This window comes from Kickxella alabastrina (genome assembly GCF_025024165.1).
Source record: "Kickxella alabastrina strain RSA 675 chromosome Unknown BX661scaffold_132, whole genome shotgun sequence".
NCBI classification, from domain to species: Eukaryota; Fungi; Kickxellomycota; class Kickxellomycetes; order Kickxellales; family Kickxellaceae; genus Kickxella; species Kickxella alabastrina.
In genome coordinates this window covers 1-12901 of record NW_026251603.1, presented here as the reverse complement: position 1 = coordinate 12901, position 12901 = coordinate 1, and the positions used below count along the sequence as shown (strand labels likewise).

The 12901-nt window shown below is 52.9% G+C and overlaps 2 protein-coding genes across 2 annotated transcripts; one reads left to right on the top strand and one right to left on the bottom strand.

Annotated features, from left to right (window-relative positions):
* Window positions 1-1341: 1341 nt before the first annotated feature.
* Window positions 1342-1530, bottom strand: BX661DRAFT_125849 (uncharacterized protein; the record flags this gene model as incomplete). The annotated part of the gene is made up of 1 exon (XM_051532455.1): window positions 1342-1530. A coding segment is annotated over one exon (189 nt), but the record flags the coding sequence as incomplete, so codon positions are not given.
* Window positions 1531-2478: 948 nt separating this feature from the next.
* BX661DRAFT_191729 (dolichol phosphate-mannose biosynthesis regulatory) lies at window positions 2479-2968 on the top strand. Its single transcript, XM_051537687.1, has one exon. It carries the CDS (start codon window positions 2671-2673, stop codon window positions 2926-2928), a length of 258 nt encoding a protein of 85 aa, XP_051388398.1. The 5' UTR covers window positions 2479-2670; the 3' UTR covers window positions 2929-2968.
* Window positions 2969-12901: the final 9933 nt, after the last annotated feature.

Sequence of the window (12901 nt, the reverse complement as noted above, 5' to 3'; positions counted from 1 at the left end):
CCACCGCTGGCAGAAAGTCCCTCCTTGTAAATAAGCGTGTGCACGCCAGCTGCATAAACAATGTTTCTCCTCCTCGCATCCCTAAACGTAACCACGGCCTGCACCATCCTTCCTTCAAACAACACCAACCGACAGACAATCTCCACAACAACACCAGCCATCACAGGCTCCAGCGTATTAACTGTCAATGACGAAGTCACCATATTGCCATTACTCGTTGCCGCGCAAATCAACGGATCCGTTGCGTTCTCCACTACGGTGGAGAGCCATCCGCTGGCGAGGTATCCGCGGTATACTTCGTCGCTGGTTATTGCGTATTCATAGGTGATTGTGCGGGTTTGGGCGTTGGCGGTGGCTACGCGGAGATCGAGTTTGCTGCCGAAATGTGTGGTGCTGGTGTCTCTGGTGCGCAGTTTGTCGAGGAGCTCGTTGAAGATAAACCCAGACATGGCATTTAAGTGTAATAAAATATGCTTAGGTGATTTTGATAAAAAATATGAAGGCAGAATAAAGAAAAGCGAGCGACAAGCACCAATTTAACAATGATAAAGACGAAAGCCTCCATTTTTCAGTCAATTCGCATGCGTATGTTGGTTGCCCAAGGTGCGCCACTCACCACGTGGACAATGTCCTTGTATGCAAATGCAATGCTAAATGGGGATTTGATTGATTAATAAATCACCACCACATACTTCTTTAAGCATACTCGATCTGGCTCAGCAGCAGTGCAATCTTCTTCTCCGTAGCCGAGGCCCCGCCCATGACCTCCTCCAAATCGCCCGAGGCTTCCAAGACGTTCTGCGCCGCCATCGCCAGGTTCCTCACCAGTCCCTCCGACAGCCCCAGCTTCTCATTCACCTTGTGCGAGTCCGAGCCCTGCAACGAGTTCCACGCCAGCTGCGCAACCAACAGGCACTGCCTACCGACCAGCAGGTGAAAGGGCGGATACACCAAAGCATAAAATGCCAAAACATGCAGTGCAGACACATACGACCAATGCCAGTGCGCGTCCTCATCGGCCGAACCAGTAGAGATCCGCTCGAGGCACTCGTCTTGGCACTCGAGCCAGTGTCGGTATGCAGCAAACGATAGATCGCGTTGGTCGAGTGACTCGACAGAATCGATCATTTGAGTTTCGAGTTTCGCCTCGTGCGTGTGGCGCGACCGGCTGGCCAGCAAGGTGAGCAGAGCATGAGTCACCTCTGTCACCCAGGGGTCGGCGCAGGGCGGCTGTGCGTAATCGGTCGGCAGATTGTGCGGAATCGCATGTGCCGCGCTATCTGACTGGGGGGAGCGGTCCATTAGGGCGTCCATGCGGGCTCTGGGCGAGCCACACAGCTCGCACCTCTCGCAATGGCACGTGAAGAAATACACAGCCTCCAGCGTCTTTCTCCTCTCCGATCTTGGCTTGAGCCCATCGATATACGCCAAAGTGACTTCGTCGCCCTCGGCTATATCCCTTAGGGCGCGCACCACTTGGCGGCCGCCCGCAGAGTACACAAAGGAGGCATTGGGCAGGCACGCGTGGTTCAAAAGCAGGGACACGAGGGGGCTGCATAAGTGCCCGGTGCTCTGCAGCAGATTCTGGTCGCCGGAATCATCGAACGCCGCAAAGTTGTTGCAGCCAAAGCGACACAGCGCGTCCACCGGGTCCAGGGGAACCAAGGAGCCGGGTGCTTGGGGAACGAGGTTGGCGATTTCGGCGTACTGCTTGAGCAAGTACTTTGGGTGCTCCGATCGGTGGCTTATCAGCCGGTCCCACGCCAACGCCTGCACCCGAAGCCACTCTGGCACCTGCTGCTGCTGCTGCTTTATATTTTGCAGCACCCGGGCGACTCCTGCGGCCATGCGCAAATACGGCCTGTACACAGGCTTGATCTTCGCCTCTGCCTTTTCCAAAGCCCCCTTGTTCTCGGCATTTTTCGGGTCGCACTCAAAATAATGCCGTGCATTCCAGTGGTCAGCCAAGCACCGCGTGGAACAATACAAGGCCGTGTGGCATTGGCTGCACCGTGGCCGGCGTTTAGGCGGCAGTGTTTTGAAGCAATGTGTACAGCGATCCTGCGGCTGAGTCTCTTGCTGCTGCTTGTTTTGTTGGTCTGACGGTGTGTCATCATCGTGGTCTTCGTTTTTGCGCACCGGGAGGCTAAATAGCGGGTGGATGGAGAGTATGGTGTCGCCGCGCTTGAAGGCTCGCGTGGCGATGGTTTTGTGGCCCTTGGTTGCGTCGGCAATGCTTTGGAGCCCGGCTTGCGCAATGAAATTGTCAAGAATATGCTGCTTCTGCTGTTCGTTGAAAGAGTTGTCGGCAGACATTGTGAATAATAAATATGTTGTAAGTAAATTCGTGGGGGAGGGAAAAAGAAGGAAAAATAAAAAACATTCTTTGGCTCCACACAAATAAAAAAGGGGGGGCTGATCTCCAATTCCCTCATCAAAAGCTCGGTCTCAAAATCAAGTAAGTGAATGCCAGTCAGTAGGCATACATGCTGAAGCCAAAAAGGAAACAAGAAAACATAAGGCACATTTTCTCTCTTTTTCTTTTACAATTCAATTGCCCCCTTTTCCCTAACACTTTTAATTCCCGCACGTATTTATCCTTTCTATCTCTACTTTTTCCACAACCACATCACGACGACGAGCATTTCCCTTCCCTTCTACATTATTAAAATGACTCAGATTCACGACAAGGCGGTGGGAGCAGCTCTCCTCGGAATTGGCTCGCTCGTATTCACATACTACTCCATCTGGACGCTCATTATCCCCTTTGTCGACGAAGACCACCCGGCACGCGTGCTGTTCCCTCCGCAGTGGTACGCCATTGCGCTTCCCGTGTTCCTCCTCATTGTCGGCGTCACTGCCATCTTTGGCTTCTTGTCCTTTATTATGCTAAAGTCTGCCAAAAAGGCTGCCAAAAAGGCCACCTAAACCCAGCACTTTTTTCGCTTCTATTTTGTTGAATATACACAAGTATCTTTCTCTTTGTTCATTGATTGTGCCGAAACCAAAACCTAATTCTTTCGGGACCGCTTCTCCCAGGCCTTGTACGCCAAGTCACGGTGACTATCAGGGCTGCTATTTTGGCCATCCTCCTCTCCCTGGCTAGGTGCCTTGCCGCCCAGCACAAAGCCAGCGCTCCCAAGCGACCCGCCATCCACAAGCTCAGCATCCTCCGGCCTCGGCGGCTCGTACACCCTCGGCGCCTGTCCACCGACCCTCTGCCCACGCAGCTGCCAATTGAGCTCGACAACCTCCTTGCACAGCTCCCTATTGAGCCTATGGAACCGCTCATCGTGCTCGTCCCAAACCATATGCGCCAGCTCATGCATCAGGACATCCCTGACACTCTCGTACTGGCGAAAACCCTCCAAATCATCCGTGCGCAGCCTCAGCGCAATAACCTCGCCGCGGTTCCTATTGTACCCGAGAATGGTGCGCTCAAACGGGTGAAGCTCGCGCAATGTGCCGACGGAATACTGCCTGGTGACCATAATCTGCCGCACGCCCTCATCTTTACTCAGTTTGTGCAAGAGATCCAGCGCCCGCTGTTTCTCTGGCAACTCAAGAGCTTCGAATGCATGGAACGTATGCTGCATATTGTCTCTGCTCAGACTTCCCATTGTGGGCGTGCGCCAGATATCCGACAATGTCGCCTTGTATCGCTCGTGGTTCTGTTGTGCCGTTTGTCGCAGTGCCTCTCGCGCATGTAGATGCTCGAGCTCACCGGTCACTGTGCCCATTAAAACAACTCGGCTTTTGTGAGGAATTATGCTGGCTACTGGTGTCTCTTGGTCATTGTTGATAAGGCCTCCGCGGAAAAGCTTTTGGTTGCTTGGGTCTACCCCGAACACGTCTCGGATTTGACCTCGCAGCTGGCCCAGTGTGGTTGTGTTGTCAATATCGAATTCGCGCTTGGTGCCCTTGTGGCTTATAACAAATGAGTGAGACATTTGTTGAATTTTAAAAAAGAGAAAAAATATGTTTATTTAAGAAAGATGTAGAAACAAAAAAGGCTGAAATACGTCTGTTTTTCACATCCTTTTTCAATCATTTACGTCACCTGTGCGGATTCCGCATTATCAATTGCGCCATCAGATTACTAATTAACAATTATTAATTATAATTTTAACCTTTAATATTTTGAACATATGACTTTCATATCAATTAATTTTAAGCTGAATACCCGATAATTAAAACTCACTCACTCACTCACTCAACTAACTACTACTTCTTAGGAATTAGCTTTCTAAATGCAATATTATAATGGAAAAGTACCTTGAATCTAGTATTATATTGTTTTTTGCTTGAGCTCCTCATCTTGCATAATACTTGCACTGTACTTGACAAAAAATACAAAAAAGCTGCCAGCCTGATAGACAACTAGAGCTTGGTTGATTTTGTAAAAAAAAACCTCCCCACCTTTTCCGAAAATTCAAGAAACAGGTCGCACAGGGCTTTAAAATCTTCCTCGTCGACCCCAGGGTTATCTTTTAGAAACTCTAGGCCACTTTTACCTTGATCAGATAGTGCAAGGACAACTGATACGGTGATGGCGGCAAACGCAAGGATAAATAAAAAACTTCATAGCTGTTAAGAAAAAAAGGATAATTAATGTTAGGTAGATAAAAAATATTGGTTTTCTAAACAAAAAAGGAGGTGCAAGTAATGATAAGTGTATATGTTGGTTTTTATATAGCTGTCGATACCATTTTCTTAAATAAAAAGGTGACGTACTTTTCACTGTGCCAAAAATGTTAATGTAGCTGTGTTGCTACAAAACCTTGCGTCATTTTGCAAAATATATTTGTAATGTTTTAGTTGTTTGTTAAAAAAATTGCTCACGCGCTTTGAACAATGTGTTGCGCAGACTGAAGATATGGAAGCAGATGTTGAGGTCGAGAACCGCGAAACAAGTTCCCACCTGCGCGCTGATCGATAGGACGCTAATTGGATAATGCAGGTGCAAATCAGGGAGGCATCACACTGATGCCCAAACATGCCCCCCATCCTGTAATGCACACGCATAAGCGTACACGCACGAAAACCACAACATCGACTTGCCAAGATACCGGTCTACTCGCAGAAGATCCAGTTCTCACCAACGGAGCGCACAATGGACAATGTGCACGACAAAGGCGACTGGGAACATATATAAGATGAGGCTGGCCCCTAGTAGTACTTTAGAAACATCAGTAATAAAACCTTTTATAAAATCACCCCTAACTTTTACCACTAGACAACTAGTGCTCCTCACACCCCCCTCTTACTATAACAAAATTTATTACTCGCTTACATACATAAAACAAAACAAAAACACAACAATGTCCGTCAGGTCAGACGTGACAATGCAGACTGCAATTCACCCCATACCTCCTGCCACTGCCCCTACTGCCCCTACTGCCCAGCTGACTACCACCTCCTCTGCCCAGACCCCAGCCAAGGCTGCCAAAGAGGAGCTGGACCTGCTCCGAGACTATGCCAAGCGGTTCAATGGCGAAGATATCGGAAATCCAACCAAGCAGTGGATTGCAGGGATCCAAGAGACAATCAACTTCATCTTTACCCGCACTCCTGCAGTAATGATTGTCACAGCACTCCAAAAGCTGCTTGACGGACAAGCTGCCAGACGCATGGGCACCCTAGACGTGAACACACCAGAAGAGTTCTTTGAGAAGCTCCTTGAATGCATCCCGCAAGCAGACTTTGTGGCCAAGGCACACAGCATCGCTGCTGGAGGCCCAGCCAAGGCCTTCAAGAACATCCCTGCAGTGGACAGGGTCAACTATGCGCGCAGGCTCTACAAGGCCATGGGTGGTGGCGACTATGCTGCAGTCACTATCTCACGCCTAGTACATGGCCTTGACACCCGCTCCTGGGCATGTACAGGAAGTGCGCCCAATGATGTCACTGCTGAGACCCTCCTGGACCGACTCAAGGCATTCGAGACAGTCCACAAGATAACCCTACTTTCATATGGCAACAATGACCCAAAAGCCTGAGCGGCTTGGGTATCAGTTACACTATTGGGACAATAAATATGTTTAACTCTACTCAGGCCGCCCTGTGCCATTTTACGAAAATACCCGGTTTCCGCGCACATAATAAGCCAGCAATGGCTGTAGCCGACAATGGCGCTGCTGTCAGCCTGGTCACCATGGCTGCTGCCAAGCGGTTGAAGCTGCGTATCCGCACCAACTCGAGGCCAGACCTGTTCCCCATCTGGTCAGACAAGGCATACCAGAGCATTGGGCGGGCCACCGTCTGCCTGCAGGTCGAGGGTGGCCCAAAGTTCTGGGACGATGCAGTCGTTGTCGACATGAAGGTGCCATGGGAGCTGCTGGTGTCAAACCATGCCCAAGAGGGCCTGGGCATCCGCCTCATGACCCCAGCAATGCGCCGACGCCTTAAGGGCACAGAACGCACCCCTGACCACCCAGACAAACTTCCCGATGGTCCCCGTGCTGTACGCGACTCGGATTATGACACTATGCCAGACCCCACAGTGGCACAAGACCCGCAGATGTTCCCACTAATGGACGGCCCGCCTGATGCGCCCCCGATCAAGGAACCAGTTGTCTCACGCCCAATGCGGGCACGACTAGGCCTACCAACTGGCTATTTTGTTGAAGCGCGCGATGCCGACTTCCACAAGTGGGATGCACTGTATCCAGCAGTGACGACGGAAAATGTTGCTAGCCGCACAACGGATCAGTGCACTACGGACGAGCTCCACAAATCCCTGCTAAAGACCCTTATGACTGCTGCTGGCGCCCTACGTGAGTACCCGAGTGGCTGCCCGCCGCCAGCAGCCTATGCGCCCATCCGACCCCCAATGCGCACAAACGCGTGCCCCCTGTACACCGTCCAACACACACTCAGCGAGCCTGCTCACAAGGCCCGAAACTCTTTCGTTGCCAACCGGCTCAAGTATGGAATAGACGGTCCATCGGTTGCATTCGCCCAGGTCCCTGTGTTCTCCAAAGTTAAGCCGAACTCGACGGACAGGCGTGTGCTGTTCGACGACTCAGCAAACAACTCGTTACACATGCTGAGCGTTGGAATGCAGCTGCCGACGCCAGTCGAGCGCATTATGTTCCTGCGTGATGCCAAGCTGATCTCGTCAGTTGACATGGCATCGTTCTTTACGCAGCTGCGCCTGGCAGAGGACGTCGCAGACTTCTGGACCTATGACGGGGGCAGCGCAGGCAAGGTACGCAACCTACGCATGGTGCAGGGAAACTCCGAATCCCCTGCCATTGCCCAGGCCTTCCTGACCCATGTTCTGTCCGGCGTGCCAGAGCTGCGGCCACGTCTGATGGTCTACATTGATAATGTTTACCTAAAGTCGACCACCGGCAATGAGACTGATCACATCCACGATATAGGGCTGTTTGCTCGGTGTCTGGCCCGTGCGAATGTCACGATTAACATGTCCAAATCACTGTGGTGCGCGACTACAGGCGTAGAGATCTTGGGGCGTCGGTGGTCCGCCGACCGGACATGGCAGGCCTTTGACCACCGAGTGGAAACAATGCGAGCACTGGAGATGCCGACGACGGTCGCAGGCATCCGGCGTCTGTGCGGCGGCATTAACGCAATTGCAGAGCATATGGAATGGATCCAGATCATCCTAGCTCCCTTCTACCAGATGGTGGGCAAGACGCGGCTGACGAAAGACGACATCAGATCACTACAGGAGCCCTGGCATGCGCTTAAGCAGGCACTGCTCGACGTTCGACACCTCTACATACCCCCGCCTGGAGCACCGCTGGTACTGCGCACTGATGCTGCGGGCGCCGGTGTGGGTGCCGTGCTACTGGCCCAGCGCTCTGACGACCCTGAGGACCTGGCGCCGGTATGCTACTTCTCACGGGCATTTGGAGGCATGCAAGGGAGGAAACACTCAACCTGGCGCGAGGCGTGCGCTGTGTACGAGGCTGTGAAGCACTTCTATGCGTACCTTGATGGGTGTGCAAACTTGAGGATCGAAACGGACTGCGGCACGGTGGTCTCGCTGTTCGCGCACAAGACCACCAATGACGCCGACCCCCTGGCGCAATTCAAGCTTGGCCTCAGCGAGCTTGGCATAAAGAAGCACATGATCGTCCACCGCCCTGGGGAACTGCAGCAGACCGCCGACTGGCTATCACGCGCAAAAGAGTTCCTGCGCCCGCAAAAGAAAAAGACACTGGGCAATGTAGATGATGATGAGGTAAACACCCTTGTCAACCCAGCGACCGAGACAGTTGGGGGCGAGTATGTCTACACAATTGGCGCCATGGATTTCGAGGGCGACCAATTCACACGCGAATCAAATGGCGAGAGGGTGGCCTATTGCATCGGGGCCTTTGCAGCAGTAACCCCAATCGTCTATGCCAATGGCGACGAGCCCGACGCACTTCCCAACGGCGGCACCATGAGGAACAACCCCATGACCGCCGCTGCCCCCATGCAAACTATAGCGGCCCGTACACGCTCAGCCAACCGAGCGCAGACCATCCAGCAGACCAAGCCCCAGCGCAAGGCAAGCAACCCCGTCCTCGGCCAGGCCACAATGCCGCAGACGGCCCATACAACGCCCCCTGTGAGCGGGGCTCGTAAGCGCGGCAGGCCACGGCGTGAGGGACAGACCATCACTGCGTCAACTTCACCCACACCCCCAGCAGACCTGCCTCGCAAGCGTGGCCGTCCCAGGCGTAAGCCAGTGGAGGCGCCAGCAGCAGCTACGGTGACTCCAGACGTACCACAGGCCAAATCCCCGGCAGCAGAGCCCCCAGTGGCGACGCGGCGTGGGCGCGGTAGACCCAGACGCAGTGCACAGACAACAGACATGGCACCCGAGCAGGAGCCGGCATTGCCGGTGGCGCTCAACACACCCGTCCGGCACAAGCGCGGCAGACTGAGGCATGCCGTACAGGGGGCAACAGTTACCCCTACCCCTGCGCCCGAGCCGACCCCTATGCCTGCACCCGACCCAGCTACTACCCTGCCCGTGGCGCCGACACCGGCATCCATGAGCCAGCAGTTCGCAAGAATCGCGTCTGCGCTAGAGGACTTACCGAATGTCGCGGACTTTCTGCACTGCCAGGATGACGATGCTGAGATCCAGTCCTGGATCAAGCTGTGCAAACAACGCGAGGCACTCAACGGTCCGACAACTCCCGAATACAATGTCGTCAGCAAGAAGGCCTTGCGTGACGGGCGATTGTACGCCCTGGCCCCCAGTGACACGCCCGGGCCAGTAGGCATGTGGGTGCCCATACTGACGCGTGAGGCGGCGCGAGACTTTGTACGCAAGGCACACCAGGCCCTGGCACACGCTGGGTACAAGCGGACCCTCGACTTCGTGCGCGAGCTGATTACATGTCCGGGCCTGGGCACAGTGGTAGAAAGTCTGACAAAGTGCTGTCACACCTGCCAGATGACAGCGATCCAGAAAAAGTCACACACACCCAAGATCATGTCGTACATTGCAAAGCCGCTCGAACATGTCTACATCGACTTGCTACACATTGGGGACAGAGGAGAAGCACCTCAGGATGCGTTAGTAGCAGTTGACAGTGCGAGCGGGTTCATGCAGATCTATGCAGTGGACGACACAACAACAGCAACACTCACCGATGTCCTTGAGAGCGAGTGGTTTGGCACCTACGGAAAGCCAAAATATCTCACGTCGGACAACGGCCCGCAGCTCGTGTCCCATGACTTTGAGGACTTCCTGAGCAGGGAGGGCGTGACGCACATCACAACCGCCCAGTACCATGCTCAGTCTGACTTGGCTGAGGCCGCAGTCAAGAAATTCAAGCAGTCATTGCGATGCTGTTTCACCGATCAGCCGGACGAGGAGGGCTGGACGCAGCACATCCCGCGCATTGTAGCTGCACACGCCTGTACGCGCTCGGAGGCCATCGCCAACACCCCGGCGGCAGTTTTCTTCGGCGAGCCTGCGGTGCGTGTAGCGACAGCATACGCCCAGTTCCCTGAGGGTGAGAGCCCCCCCAGTGAGGAGGAGATCACCGAGATGATACGTGAGCAAGCAGCTGAGCACCGCAAAATGGTCCGCCAGCGTGCCAACGCCAGGGACAACAGAGGCATCGACCCCATCTGGTTTGAGCCGGGTGAGTGGGTGACCTGCCGTGCACTCCCCAAGGCCAGCTCAGTGGCAGATCAGTTTGCACGCCGCCTGGGTCCGTTCCGAGTCGTGTCGCGGCACAAGACCTCCTACCACCTGGCCTATGCTGACGGCAAGCCCTTCCATCGCATTGTACCAGGCGACGCGATCACGCGGTACCACCATGGAGCCTCAGAACGGATCGCGGAGATCGCCCGCAGATCAGAGCCATCAGGCTCAGAGTGGACGGACTCAGAGTGGGCGACCAGCGAGTACGGGGACGGCGGCACGGGCCTCGGCGGGGGCAGCCCAGGGCCGTCGGCACCGCGCCCAAGAGCATACGCTCAAATGCCCGAAGCTAGGGCCCAAATGCTGATATCCCTCCCGTCGGACCCGGGCTACTCATGGCCGGAGACGCCGGCGGTTGGTTCCCCGCCCGAGTCACATGTACAGTTCATGGGCCAGGCCCACCCCAGGATATTCGCGCCCTGGCACCCAACCACACTCGAAGAGGAAGAGGAGGATGCCCCTCAAGTCGCTTTGGAGCCCGCACACATTAGGGTGGGACCATTCACACCACCCCCACAGTCGCCGGCCTCGCCGGACAGCATGGACAACAGCGAAGCAAGATCCTTCCTGACAGAGATCCGCCACCAGCCAGCAGGCAGACTAGAGGTCCCAACAGCCCAAGTGGTCGCTGAGGACGTATCCGAAATGGAGGATGATGGCGACGGCGACAGTACCGGGCCCTACGAGGGACTGCTTGCAAGAGCCGCTGAAGAGCCATATGTGGATGAGCATGACACTGAGAGTGAAGAAGAGGAAGAAGAAGAATACGTGAACGACAGCCGAGACGATAGCGAAGATGTGGCTGGCGGGGCTCTCGTTTCCGACGAGGACGGCAGCACAGCCCCAGAAGGCGAGGACGCTCAAGTCATGGGACACACGCGGGCCTACGATCAGGTGATTGTGACACGGCCCGCGGGTGCACTGCTGACCAGGAAACCGGCTCTGCCGACAGCTGAGATCGTGCCCGGCCGGCCGGTCAAGAGAAGTCGAGCGCTCACGGAGGCAGGCTCGGAGGACGTGCAGCACCACCCGGATGGCCGGGAGGCACTGCCCATATATGACCAGTCACCCTCCCCCCCGAGCCGAGCCAGGCGGCTAAGGTCCGACGTATTCCACGAGCAGAATGAGACCGCCGCTGGCGACACTGGTCTTGACGTTTTTGTTGCGCAGACTGAAGATATGGAAGCAGATGTTGAGGTCGAGAACCGCGAAACAAGTTCCCACCTGCGCGCTGATCGATAGGACGCTAATTGGATAATGCAGGTGCAAATCAGGGAGGCATCACACTGATGCCCAAACATGCCCCCCATCCTGTAATGCACACGCATAAGCGTACACGCACGAAAACCACAACATCGACTTGCCAAGATACCGGTCTACTCGCAGAAGATCCAGTTCTCACCAACGGAGCGCACAATGGACAATGTGCACGACAAAGGCGACTGGGAACATATATAAGATGAGGCTGGCCCCTAGTAGTACTTTAGAAACATCAGTAATAAAACCTTTTATAAAATCACCCCTAACTTTTACCACTAGACAACTAGTGCTCCTCACACCCCCCTCTTACTATAACACAGCCTCGCCGTTAATAATGCGCTTGACTTTGTCTTCACGGCGGACGAAATCTCTCTTTTGACGATGTAAATTTGGGCGGATGGCAGGAAGACCAACTGTTACCTGCACAGCTGTGATTGCCATAAGAAAGGCGAGAATACCAGTGCGCATATCCAGTATGCTGATAAAAAGTAAGTGTTTGTAAGCTGAAGCGTGTGGACGAAAACCGAGTCCAGTCGATAAACCGTCGAGTGTGCAAAAAATGTAGAGTAGAAAAATACAGTGTAAATGTAAAATATGGTGGATTGTTACTGTAGAAAAGAGAAAAAGGAAAGATAATGGTGGCAGGAGACAAACCGCAAGTTTAAATAATGGAAAATGACTGCTCGTTCAAAAAAGGACAACAAAAAATCAGATTTTTTGTTCACACAATTACAGCAGCAAAGGTCTGCCAGAAAAAACGTGTACCCAATTTGGGAGATACACACAATAATAGTAAAATAATTAATTGCCAAGCAGCCATGAGCCAACATGTGAGAAAATAAAGCAAAATAAATGGGTTCACCAAGGAATCATATGTTCATTTTAAAGAGGGTTTGAATGAACGACAAAGCAATATGCATCATGCAAATATTTTATAAGCCAACGTGCATAAATAAAACAATAAAAATAAATGTGCCTTCTTTTAAATACATTATACAGCACAATTTAATTTATTTTTATATAAATATCCATTATGTGGTGCCCAAACCATATTCTAGGCCAGTATTCCAATCAGCACGCACCAAGTTTATCAATATTGTATTTACAGCTGCAATGTCCATTTCGGGTATTGCTGGCTCATATCAAATGACAATAAGCCCTTTACAGCGCTGCCCCTTTTCAGTTCTACATTAGGTTTTTCTAAGACCCGTTTCCAATTTATTTGGTATACCCACACCCCGAGCATTACACACTGTTGTATTGAATAAATTAAAAATAGATAAATAATAACGCCAGCGTGTCAGCCCTACTAGTCAGTGCTGGTGGAGTTGGAGTAAAATAGTAAGCTCAAGTTTGGATGTTAAAACTATTGGCCCTATATATTTAACAGCTGTAACGAAAAAACTAAGCAGACTCGTTTAATGCCCCAATTCCACAATAATGTGCAACTGCATTTTGGTC

Excerpts from the sequence above, each read along its gene's own strand:
- BX661DRAFT_191729 (XM_051537687.1), top strand. The coding sequence starts at position 2,671 with ATGACTCAGATTCACGACAAGGCGGTGGGAGCAGCTCTCCTCGGAATT.